The 13,774-nt window shown below is 42.2% G+C and overlaps 1 protein-coding gene across 1 annotated transcript in view; it reads right to left on the reverse strand.

Annotated features, from left to right (window-relative positions):
- Positions 1–12,340: 12,340 nt before the first annotated feature.
- LOC311156863 (sodium channel protein type 5 subunit alpha-like) overlaps positions 12,341–13,774 on the reverse strand; it is a gene marked incomplete at both ends in the record, with an annotated part of 33,338 nt that continues 31,904 nt past the window's right edge. Inside the window, one exon of the mRNA XM_084211155.1 lies at positions 12,341–13,539. Coding sequence (XP_084067281.1) covers positions 12,341–13,539 — 1,199 coding nt within the window. The remainder of the gene's footprint in view (positions 13,540–13,774) is intronic.

Raw genomic sequence — 13,774 nt, forward strand, 5'->3', positions numbered from 1 at the left:
CACCTGCAACCTGTAGTTAGAAACAAGCCTTGAGAAGCATCTCGAGGCACAGCTAACAAGAAAATCCCTACAAGGACTGCAGGGAAATTCCAAGTGATAATTTTCTGTATTTAATACCCTGAACCCTCTTTTTTCACTGCAGTCCATCATGCCCTCCCTGCTCCATTTTAACACTAATTAAAGGCAAACTTCCTTCCACTACATTTACTTAATATTTTACATGAGTCATGAACCATTTCCTTTTTATTCTTTAATTTGAATATCCTTATTAATTTCAATGCCTATTAGTTTGTATTCAGGCTCCACCATTTCAGCTTCTGGGAAGTGCTTAGGGTACAAAGACCTAAGCAATTATGACCACAACGTTTTTCAGCACAGAAACAGTCCTGGGGACTTCCTTGGGACTGCTCTAGGCTGTTGATGCTCACATAGGTCAGATCTCGGGCAAATTGTGGTCACAAGTGGTTAAGTGACTCAGAATTTCTGAAGAAACCTGACCAATATGAGGCAAATTAAACTGTATTCTTCTCCTGTTCCTTTTCTTGTGGAGTTTCCTGTAAGGGCACTGAAGGACAAAGATGATGTAGAAACCTTTCTCTGGTGCTTCTCATTGATCCATTCATCCTTAAATTAAGTATTAAATCCAGGGTTTTTAGTCTACTCAGCTCTGACTATCCATTTCATTTGGTTATTTTATTTGCATAAGTGCCCACAGGGCATAAAGATATGACAATATTTTCTTCTGAAAAGAGGATAGCATGAGGATAGCCAGGGAAATGACCACACTGGGTTAATAGTTGGACTCCATGATCTTAGAGGGCTTTTCCAACATCAATGGTTCTGTGATTCTACGACTGGATTATCGTTATTATTTTTTCAGCATCTTGAAGCTGATCAGCCTAAGGAGCTCCAGGTGGACATGAAGCCTTCCCTGGAGCTCTTTTAGCTCTGAAACTCAGCTTGATACCGCAAAGAATCATTTAGGTAGGAAAAGACCTCCAGGATCATCAAGCCCAGCATATATTAACCTAGTACTGCCAGGTCCACCACTAAACCCTTTCCCTACATGACATATCCACATATTTTTCAAACCCTTCCAAATGATGGTGACTTCACCACTTCTCTGGGCAATGTGTCCCACACTCTGAATGCCCCTTTTGTGAAGGAATTTCTCCAAATACCCAATCTAAACCTACCCTGATGCAAGCTGAGGCCATTTGCTCTTATGCTTGTTATCAGGGAGAGGAGAGGGAGGGAGCAAGTAAGCATCACACAGCCACTTGTTCACTCCCCTACCAGTGGCATCAGGGAGAGAATTGGAAGGACAGAAGTGAGAAAGTTCACACACACAAGCAAAGCAAAACAAGGAATTAACTTCATACTCCCCATGTGTTCAGTGATCCCCAGAAAAGCAGGGCTCCATCACACATAATTCACTTGGGAAGACAAAAACCATCCCATTCACTATCCCCCCACACCTTATTCTTTATTCCCCCCCACTTCATACACTGAGAATGACGTCAATATGGTCTGGAACCCCTTGGTCAGTTAGGGCCAACTGTCCTGGCTGTGTCACCCCACAGTTTTCACACTCCCCTTACCAGCAAGGCACTGTGAGAAGCAGAAAAGGCCTTGGGTCTGTGCAAGCCCTGCTCAGCAATAGCAAAAACACCTCCATATTACAAAACCAGTTTCCAGCACAAATCCAAATAGTCCCATACTAGATACCCTGAAGAAAATTTACCCCAGGAAAAAACACAGAACATTCCACTCCTTGTTCCACATCATTGGCATCATAGTCAGATGATAAAATATCTAACATGACTTAATTAACCGTGACTTCCCATCCTTTAAAGCAATAAGCAGATAAGGTATACCATGACCAGAGCCCAAGAAAAGAGGTCATGAACTTCCAACCCTTCACACAAAGGGCACGAAACCTGGTCTGAATGCATGTGAGAAGGGTGTGTAAGGAGCCAAGCAGAGTCCCCATCATCTTACTGGAGCCCTCTGCTGTGAAGAGGCCTCAGTCCCAGCAGTAAAAGCCTCTGGTGGTGGGAATGTGGGCCAGAGATTCTCATCAGTGGTCAGAGTAGTTTCCTTAACAAGGTCTATAGCAAAAGGATCTTTAAGTTCATTTAGTCCATGACTTTGGGCTCCATGAGTCACAGTGGCCACTCAGGACTGGAGGAATGGTGCGTTGTGCTGAGTTACTGGGCACCAAACCCATCTCGGGCCAGGTCACTCTGCTCTTTCACCGCTTGTTTTCATGCTTTTCCTCCATTGGTCCTTGTGGCTCCATGTACAGTGATTCCTCTAATGTGCATAGTCCTCCATGGCTGCAGGGAACTGCTCCTCACCATCATCTTCCCCACAGGTTTCAGAGGCATCTCTGCTTCCCCTCCTCCAGAGTGGGGTTCCACCCATGGGAAACAGCTCCCCACAAACTTCTCCAACAGAGATCCTTCCCACAGGCTGCAGTTCTTCACAAGTGTGATGATCTCCACAGGACCACAGCCTCCTTCAGGCATTAACCTGCTCCAGCATGGGCTCATCCACAGTTCACAGCCCCTTTGGCTGGAGTTCACACCTGGAGTCCCAGCCTGTCCAGCTCAGCAGCACAGACACACCAGTGATGCCCTGGCCATCTGCCAGCCCAGGCAGGGCTGTTATCATCACCAGGGCTCTTATCAATAGGAGCCCAGGCACAGCAGAGTACCTTGACCAGCAATTGTAAAAAGGAGCCACTAATGAGGCTCTAATACACAGCCAGACAAGTGAGCCCCATGGCAAGCACAGGAGCCTGCCAATTAATAGCTAAATGGCAATAACAGCTATTAAATCAATCTAGCACATTTCAATCAAATCTCTCGTTGTCTCTAACCCTTCAAGCTGCACATTGAGCATGACAAAAACTCTGTTGGCGTTTAATCCCAGGCAGTCACTCCCCCATCAGCAGGATCAGGGAGAGAATCTGAAGAGAAAAAGTGAGAAAAATCATGGGTGGAGATAAGGACAGTTTAAAAGATAAAGCAAAAGCCACCCACATAAACAAAGCAAAACAATGAATTCATTCAACCCTTCCACAGGCAGGAAGGCGTTCAGCCATCTTCAGGAGAGCAGGGCCCAATCACACATAGTGGGGACTTGGGAAGACAAATGCCATCCCCCCATTTTATTTAGTGAGATAATATGTGGTGTAGAACATCTCTTTGGTCAGTGGGGGTCAAATGTCCCAGCTGTGTCTCCTCCCAACTCATCATGCACCCCCAGGCCCCTCAGCAGTGTGGCAGTACAAGAAGCAGGGAGAGCCTTGGTGCTGTGCAGGTGCTGCTCTGCAATATCCAAAATATCTCTTGATTGCCAACACTGTGTTCAGCACACCTAAAACTAAACCTAAAACTTAGTCCCATACTAGCTACTGTGAAGAAAATTAACTCTCCCAGAGGAAAAATCAGCACAATTCACCAGCTACATCTTCTGAGAGGTGAAGAGTCACACATTAACCATCACATCTTTGGGCTTTGTGCTTCTCTCCTTGGTCTGTTTGCCAGCAGCCTGCAAACTCCTCACCCTCTCCTGCTTACTCCCAACTCCTATTTCTATATTTCCATCACATCCCACCACCAATTTCCTCCTTATCTCTATTTATGCAGAAAGTAGTTTTAGACTAGGCTAATGAAGCAGACAGGCCCAATTACCTCCTGAGAAAAATTACATTGAAGTCACAAGGTTCTCCGAGCATCCAGAAATTCAACCTGTTAAAAATGAAGGAGTCTCTCAAAAATTTGTTTTACCTCTTCAGAGAAGATTTTATACAAGCCTATAACTACTTAAGGCCATCAGCTCTTCCTATTTCATCTTTAATGCCATATCCTTCCTCTGACAAACAGAGCCCTTAAGAACCAGATACTCTTGACTGGAAATGTCCCATCAAAGCACATCAATGCCACATTGAGCCACCACATCTTGCTTTCCAAGCTGATCCCTCTGAGTGCAGGGTCAGACCCTGACTGAGTGTTGAATATCCTCTCAGCATCAAGCAAAGTCCATTTATTTTTCTCCTCTGCAATATTTGAGTGCTCTCTCAGAGAGAGAGTTTATTTTATTTTCTCTTTTGTCTATTTTCAAGCATTGATTTGGGACTGGCTGCAAATGGGATAGGACTGGGGCTTCTGCCAGATTTTTGGGGGGAATTGCTCTACTCAGCACAAACAGAAAACAACACAAAATCCTAACATTTGACTCTAGTCTCCAAAAGAATTGAGAGACTGCAACAGCCCCCTCTTTTCAGGGCATTGTGAAGTCCAACAGCAAGAGTGGAAGCCAGAAAAGGACTTCCTACCACCTTTTAATTCTCACATATTGCTTTTCCTACCTGATTTTCACTCCTTAGCCATTTCTGTACTCATGTTCATATAGAAAAAACAAAAAGGACAAACAGAAACTAACTTCCACATTGTTTAAAGTAAAAGAAAAGCTGAAGAGGAAACATAGGTAAGACACAGGCAGGAACTTCTGAATTCAGTGACAATGAGCCCCATTTTCTTTTACACATATGGTAATTTTTTAACTCCTTTTCTTGTAAAAAAAAACCAGGTATATCACTCCTGTCAGTCCCACCCCAAAAACATACCACAACTCCAAATGTGTCCTCTCACACCTCAAACAGAATACTAGAGACAAAAAGTACAGCAACAAAACCCAGCCCATAAAACAGGCAAAAAAATGCAGTCATTCCTTCAGAAAAAAATAAGAATCAAGGATAAACTTTTCAAATCCACAGACAGAGAAAGCCTGGCTTTCAACGATCATAGCAAAAACTTCTCTAAAAATAGAGAAATATACCTATATCTGCACTGCTGCCTTGTTAGATATGAATGCCACTACTGGTTTAAAGTACAGGTACCAACAAACTCTAGCCCTTACTCCAACAAGAAGAATTAACCAAACAAAGCACACCAACCTTCTTTCCCCAAAAAAATAAAAAACAAACCAAACAACCAGCCCAAAAACAAAATACCAAAAAACCCCACAACCCCCCCCCAAATCCAACCAATCCCTCAAAACCAAACAAAAAAACCAATAATGCCCCCCCCCGCCACCAAAAAAAAAAAACCCCAAACAAAAAATAAAACAAAACACCACCCAAATGCACCCAAGCTGCCCACTCCTCTCCTGCTTTATAAATAGTTTGTTTTCTGATAGTTTATCCCTTTCAGCTGTTGCCTGATGGACGAACATGTTAACCCTTTCCTTGGCACAGCCAATTAAGCTCCCAGCTGTTGGTTCCTGTTCTTCAGCCCTACCCAAGGAGGTGAACATTGGCTGTACCATCCTGGCTATAACAACCATGCCAAACTCAGCTGTGTTATTGGTTTGTCAGATTAGGAAGATGTTGAGAAGAGCCAAAAAGTTGCTTGTTGAGGAAAATGCCTGTGTGAGAGGTTTTAAGAGCTTCTTCCATTCACATGAAAATAATAAATACAGAGGTGATAGTGAGTAACATTTTCATTGAAGGTACTAAATAAAATTTTATTGTAGCATTAAAGGTGCATCCAGAACCAGTGACTAAAGTCAAGCTAGTTTAAATGAAGAGGTAAACTTTAACTGTGAAGCTGATTAACTGAGAAACAAATTGCCAGGTGGAAAACATTCTCCTTGATGTCCTCAGGTCAAGAGCTGGAACCCAGCAGAACAAATGATTTTCATCAAAGCCAAACCCACCTTTAAGATATTTGTCAGCAGTGACCTGCCTTTCCACTTCCTTTCAGTGAAAACATGGAAAATACCTTTCCACTTTCTGGTGTTACTCTCCCAAAACATATATATATATTTAAAGTCTCAGTCAGGGACCATCTCAATCAATTTGATGGGATAAGAAAACACATATTGTAGTATTGGATCTTGCTCTTGTAGGGAAACTTGCACTTTACAACCAACAGGGTATAAATGACAAATTTTCCATGTGCATCTTCCTGTGTGCAAGAGGCCTGGCCCATAGCCATGGGATCATGGCAAGCTTCCACAGGGAAAACTCACCACAGGAAAACTGCAAACTGCACCCTCTTATAGACTTTGGAGGGAGGGTGGTTGATGCAGACTGTCCAAAATAAATCTTGCTCAATAGTCTGCTTTAACCCTCATATTTATTCCTGTCTCAGAAACAATTGCATTTCTCAACTTTTGTTTTGCAGGACTGAAGAAACCAGGATTCCAATTTTCTTTCTAAAGGCTCTCTAATTCCCAGTCTGTTGTAGAAACCCTTTAAATCTTGTTTGGTTCATATGAATCTTCCTAGAGCATCTCATACCAGCATGTGCAGAGGTGCAGCCTCACCAGCGCCTCCTCTTTGCCTCAGCACCACCTGCTCCCCACGGGCTGTGTCTGAGCTGACAGAGCTTCACTTCCATTTCTGTGTTCCAGGATTGCTCCATGTTACACATCCCAGCCCTTCTGTTGCAGTAGCTGACCCGGGTCTCCAGAGGTGTGGAAACCAGGAATATTTCCCTGTCTGCTCTGGGTGCCCTGACCCCCAGGGCAGCACTGGCTCTGACCCTCACTCATGGAGAAAGTTTCCCAGACTTCAAGATAGACTGGAACCCACAAAAGTGTGAAATGCATTATAGAGAGCAGTGTGGGTGTGTCACTGGGTGAGAAATTGAGGGTTTGGGGTTTTTAGTGTGCTGTGGATGGCAGCAAGATGGAGGGCACAGGGTGTCATCCTGGGTTTCTTCCTCATGCTTCTTCCTCCTTCTCCATGGGTTTGGGTGGCATTTTGTAATTGGGCAGAAAAGTCCCCATTGGGGCTCTGTGGGATCATTATTGGGTTAAAAGGGAAAATAATCCAGGTGTCAGTTCTTAACTGGATAGTTTAGTGTTAAAAGGCCTTGGCACAAGAGATTATTGGCCATTTTGTGCCTTCTAATGAAAAGCTGCTGAACTTCCAGCAGTGAGACTGTTTTACTGATAAGAAATAATAAACATTGAGTCTGACCATGAAACTACCATCTCAATTGCCTTCAATCCAGACCCAGAGAAACCAACAACTGGTGCCCCCACACACAGGGATCTGCTGTTCCCTTCCCCTGAAAGCACATGTCCCCATTTGGCCCCCAGTAGAGCCCTTCATGCTCTGCCCCCTTAAATTCTCTCAGGATAGCAGGGGATAAGATTTGCCACATTCTTATTTCTTAGAAAATACATTTCAAACATTTTTAAATTCAATTTCCCACTTTCCTTCAAATCTTTGATTGTTTCCTCTCCAAAATGTGTCCCACAGCCCTGCAATATACTTGGTTCAGATCAGCAAGTCTCTGCTTGAGGTGCTTGTTGCCTCCTTTTCTAATCCAAGTATTACATTTAGGTTGGATTTTGTGGATTTTTTCTCTTCTGAAACCTTTCCTGATTTGACAGGTTCTCACAAAATCCTTAGAGAGAGAGATCTGCAGGTTTACATGCCAGTTCTCAACAGGATTTTTGCAAAGGGGTTTTTCTGGACCCAGCTCCATTGTTTTAATTCCCTTCTGTGTCCATCCATGGATTTACTCACATTTCCATTCAAACACTTCTTGTTTGCCAAGGAAAATATAATCCCATATTGACAATAGTCTTCACCAAAATTTAAGGAGATTATGTACCTGATATTTATAATATATACAGATAGATAAACTTTAAAGCTATCCAAACCCTCATCCCTGACCCATTTTAAACCAAACTCACATCTTCTTTACTTTTTCTTCTTTCTTATATAGCCAATTATTTACTTATTACTGTTTCAGCTTCCTCTTCATGGTCTCATTCTCTCTTACACTGGACATTCTCACTTATTTTGTTTTCCTACCTTTAAACTGCAGCTTTCTTTAAGCACAACCTTCCTCCCCCTCCCTCTAAGCTCTCTACTTCCTGCTAATACTTTTTCAATATTAACAGTTATTTATCTGTTCAGGTTTCACTCTCTATACTTTAGACAGATGCCCCACTTTTTTTTCCTTTTTTTTACATTGAAAATGTCATTTTGATCGAAAACCACTAGGAGGAAGCATTCAACAAGTTTCCCTGTCCAGATGTAGATCCCAGTCTTAATTTTATTAAATTCAGATAGTTTTGAGCAGGAACTAAGGGCCTGCTGGATCCCAGATCCCCTTGAAATTGCTGTGGCACATAACACCTTGAAAACACATGTAACTATTTACCTTCCAGTCAAACTGGCTTCTCTGCTTCTGCTAAAATCAGGTTTTTCCTAAAATCATCAGTCCTCTAAAGAACAGAAACCACCTCAAATTTACCAGTTAATTTTCCCCTGACTATTCCGTTTGTCTTTTAAACATTTTTCTCCTTTCCTCATATTTTCCCACCTGCTTTATTTACTGAGAGTTACAATGCATCCTCTCAGATGTTATTTCTAAGCTGAAAACACTAAACTTCTCATATCACACATTATTATTCATCCTAGCATTGCTTCCCAGCACATGATCTAGTTTTAATTCACAACTGTTGAATTGCAAAGATCTCTGGTGAACAGGAGGAAAAAATGTTGCCTTTCTTTCAAGCACAGGTGGAGTTTCATGCATCTCCATCAATCTGCCCAAGAGCTGAGAAACACTCAACTAAATTATTCATGTGGTTCAATTAATGACAGTCTCAATGGTAAAGTCAGTTTAGCCTTTGCTACAGGTCCTGAAGAAAATATTGAAGAGAATAGCTTTTTATTCATTAGTTTCTTTTTTTTTTCCCCTACCTCCTTTAACACTTTTGACTGTTTTGCAATTATTCAAGGTTTTCCCATTACTTTAATTTCCTATGTGAAAAATATGTGTGCTTTAGGAGGCAAAATGAAGCTCACTACAGAGAGGTACAGATGTTCTCGAGCTCTCATGTCATTCATTCATGTATTTATTGTTCCACATCACTCTCAAAGGAACAAACTGATACATCATATTGTTGAGCTTGTGTTTCTTGTGGGTTGTCAAAGGGAAAAGCTCTCAGGCCTTTTTTTTTTCTGTATTAATAACCTCTTTAAAAATGCAGTAAATTGGAGTAAAATTTTAAGTGATATATAGTTTATGGAAGATGTAACTGTTGAAGAGACCAGGCTGTTAATGCAGCCTGGGTTAAATAATGACTAAAATCAAATGAAATATTGCTCTGAATGACCAAAAAAGGAAAGCAATTAATCTGGAAATAAGGCTGTATATCACACTGCCACCACAGAAAAGCATGATGTTTGTAAGGACATCAGTAGAATCCAAGATTAAGAGGCTCAGAGACAAACCAGAAGGATTTGGAAGATTATTTATTTCTCAGGGTACATTTTCTAACTGCCATGCTTATATTCAGAATTTTATCTCCCAAATGGTTGGGGCCTCCTTGTGGCTTAGAATATTTTTTTGTGGCCTTTCATTACATAAAGAGGGTTTATAAAAAAGATGGGGGGAGACTTTTTATCAGGGTTTTAGACTGAAAGAGGGTAGGTTCATCTTTGATATGAGATATTTTTCTAAAAGGATGGTGATTCCTGTGCACAGGGTGCCCAGAGAAGCTGTGGCTGCCCCTGGATCCCTGGGCAAGGGACCAGGTTGGAAGGTCTTGGAGCACCCTGGGATAGGGGAAGGTGTCCCTGCCATGGCAGGGGGTGGAACTGAATGGTTTTTAAAGTCCCTTCCAGCCCAACCCAATGTGATTAAAGAACACAGCAAGGGAACTGTCTTCCCTAAAATAGTACCACCTTTACTCAGAGTTTCTGCAGAAGGTAAAATTCACCCTTCAGGGCATTTCTCACGTCCTACACCAACAAACAATTCACTTAGGGTACCAAATGAACTTTGGCACCTGATCTCCTGCATTGGTGGAGCTCTGGCTCTGTTTCAGGGTGGCCTTTCCAGAGAGAAGGATGTCAGTGATGCTTGTGTATATTCTGACCAACAATTAACTGCTCTTACAATAAAAAAATACTTCTTCCTGGCACACAAACTGGCAAAGATGAATCATTCCACATTTAGGTATGGATGTGTTTAGCACAGTCTCCTGGGAGTATGTGATACCAGGGCTGTTCAGTGCACCCTCAAATCCATGAGAATGATGCATGTGGCTCATTACTGCTCCTCAATGCATCCTGCAAATCTTGGGAAGCTGACACTGAACAGGCTGGAGCTGGAAACACCATCCCACCTGTGCCATGTAGTCAGCTCCTCAGCTGGGGTTGTTCACATGCTGTGAAAGTGGTTAAAAATAATTTTAGCCAAATAAACACATTTAATCTCATTAATTCTTTTATGGTCGTTAGATTTATTTTTTATTTGGAGGACTAGAGCCCCTGGGTCCTAAAGGCACAGAGCTGTTGACTTTTCTGGTGCACTGTGCACCTCCATTAAAATCTGAGGGAGTATTACTCAAAACTAATTAAAGGTGCTACCATTTCAGGAATGGCTAGGGAATACCACAGATGAAACTAAACTAAGGGAATACCACAGAGGAAACTAAAAGGTACTATAAATATTATTTATTTGCATCAGTCTTCAGACAATATTAACTGAAAACAAAGTCTCGTTATTAGATGTAATTTAACATCCATAGTAAAAGAGAATTTCTGTCTGAAAAGCTCACAATCTGAAGAGGTGGAAAGGACAGGAGAAGAAAGCAACACAAGACATAAGAGAGAAGGGGCATTCAAGAGAGAAGAAAACTTGCTGCAGGTTGCAAACAAGTGCACAGCAGGTCCCACTCAATCATAGGGTTCTTTTCTGGCTGAAATCAGTGTGGAGGAAAAAGCTCTCCTGGGCCTTGCCAGAACCTGCCAAACCCAACAGTGATCACAGAGCTGCAACCTTGCAACTAAGAAAAATAAAAAGCATCTTAAAGATGTTAGTGTACATAAAAAATTACAATGTCTGGGGTAATTTGTGACTACACCTAGTATGTGACAATGAGAAACACGACAGTCCTTAGACAGCAAAGTGCATCAGCTGGATGGATCTCCAAAGTAAATGTACAAAGGACAAAAGAGTAAGTAGTGTTTGGGCATGTGTTTTTTTAAGTATAAGGACGTGAAGATAAAGGACTTCATAAGGAAAATGTGGTGAGATGAGAAACCACGAGATCTCATCTGCACACGTAGGGCCATGAGAAGTGGAATTTTAGAATTTGTGATTACATCCTTAGGTTTACGTTAACCCCAGACCCAAGAACTTCAACCCAGATTTCCTAATTGCCTACATTACTCATAACTTGGTTTCTTCTAACCTTTGCAGGAGAGAGAAGGCTGGTTCTCCCATCAGAGAAACACAGGCAGGAGGGAGAAAGGCTCCTACCTCCAAAGGGACACATCCATGGCCATGGATGATGTTCATCACCACGACCAAGGACACCTCTGATGGGTCCCATGTGGAGCTCACCAGCCTTGGTTTCTGGTGTCTAAGGGAGTGGCTGAAGTGATATTACCAATTTCCATTCGGTGTTATATGTGTTTCTTTTCTCTGCCACACTGTCAAGAATGGCATGATTTTGTGTGAACATAAAAATCAACCGTTAGGAAAAGTATGAGGAAAGTGGACAATTAACACAAATTTTATGGGGTGATTGATGGTACAGCTGCCTTCACCTCACTGCCAGAGGAAACGGGGTAAAAAAAATAATCCTCACAGGCAAAACATAAAGAAGGTTTTTCTCTGCTCAGTATGACTTCTGTAACACTAAGAGTTGTATTTATTATTTCATTAAACTTCAGCAACACAGCTATGATAACATACATGCCATGGTTTATTCTGTAAATCGATCATATGGGAAGAAGTCCACTACACTGTGGAATACCTGTGGATCATGCAGGGTCTATGTTTGTGGCACATCTGTCCCCAAACATAAAAAAAAAGATTTGAAAAATCATCAGCAATTTGCTAAACAGGTTTATAATGATAGTAGTAATTAGGAATGGAATAAATTTTAGCTCCTTTCCATTCCTCAATTATACTCATATTGACATTCACTTTCTGTTCTCCAATAGATCCATTGGTGCTTGGACTTTTCTCTGCTTCCTGTACAGGGGAAATACCAGCTGAGGTTGCCTGTCACTGCTGTGAACATATCACAGCACCCAGGTACTGTGGGACCTGCTTTGCAGTGAGATGCCATCGATCAAACAGATCCAAAACCTTTCTCTGAATAGGGAAATATTGAAGAAACTGAACACAGCAGAGCCAAAGGCCACAGCTCTCAGCTGCCATAATTAACTGATCACCATCAGCAGACCTGGTTTCATAGGGAGGCTGCCTCTGCTGACATGTATTTACAATATCATCTTCTGTGAAAATTTAAAAATATTCTTAACAGATTTGTCACCAATTAACTACTTAATGTCAGGAGATTGTTGATTGCCCATTATTTCTCCATTCTCAACCACGAGATTGCCACTACTCTCTCTTGTGACACTGTCATACGATGGAGGGATGGACACTGAGGACGACGTTTCAGATCTGTTAGGACTCCTACCATAATTTGCACGCAGCATGGATGCAATGAGTCCTTCTTTTTCTGGAGCAGCATCTCCCAGAGTGTCAGAGCTGCCAGTTCTGTGCTGGTACAGGTAGGAAGCCTGTCTGAGGGAGCGCTGGAGCAGGTGGCTCCTGTAGGCACGCTGGATCACCGTGGCCGATGCTTCCTCTTGCCTGTGGCTGAGTGTAGTGGATATTGGCTCGTAGGATTGTTTTGATGGATTGGCAGCCATGAATTTCTCCTCCATTTGTACTTTCAGAGTATCCAGGTCCCCAGAATCTCCCAACACCCTCTTGGTGAAAGCAAACAAGATATCCAAGCAGTGTATCTTGTCCCCACTGACCACAGGCAGGTCCATTGCTGTGAGTTCAACTTTGTTTGGTTTTGGTACACACAAGGGCTTGGGCAGAGCATCTGCAAAGTCTGAAAGTGCAGAGAAAGTTATGAACTGAGTTGCCTCAGGATCAAACTTCTCCCAGATTTCATAAAAGATATCAAAGTCATCTTCCCCTAAAGGCTCTGCACTTTCCTCGGTGGCAGCATTGAAGTTCTCCAGAATAACGGCTATGTACATGTTTACAACAATGAGAAATGATATAATGATGTAACTTACAAAATAAATAATACCTATGGCAGGTTTACCACATTCACCCACTGTACCATTTATGTTTGGGTCACAGAATGGTGGCCCAGTGTTTAAAATAGGACTGAGAAGACCATCCCAGCCAGCTGACGTGGTGATTTGGAAGAGACAGAGCATGCTGTTAGCAAAGGTTTGGAAGTTGAACATGTCATCAATGCCATCTTCCATCTTCACATAGGCAAAGTTAGCCATGCCAAAAATGGCATAAATGAACATGACCAGGAACAGCAAGAGGCCAATGTTGAACAGAGCAGGAAGGGACATCATTAAGGCAAAGAGCAGAGTTCGAATTCCTTTGGCTCCCCGGATGAGTCTCAGGATCCGGCCAATCCGAGCCAAACGAATGACTCTGAAGAGTGTGGGTGGTAAGAAATGTTCAAGGGCTTGTCCAATGCTGGAAAGCAGTAAGGCTGAAAAGGAGAGGATAACAACTCATTACAATGTCATATTTTTCCTTAACTAGTAAAGAGGCTGAAATGATAACATATTCACAGCTCAAAAATATCTGATGCGTGTTCGCTAAGCCCTACCAGAATAACTTTTTGGAGAAGCTGAATTGAAAGAATAGTTGTTGTAGTTCATAATTACTGATTTCATTCTTCAGCCATCAGAGGACAGTTCCTGTTGCACAGAAGATAACAGGGA

This window comes from Fringilla coelebs (genome assembly GCF_963513975.1).
Source record: "Fringilla coelebs genome assembly, chromosome: 1".
Taxonomy (NCBI): domain Eukaryota; kingdom Metazoa; phylum Chordata; class Aves; order Passeriformes; family Fringillidae; genus Fringilla; species Fringilla coelebs.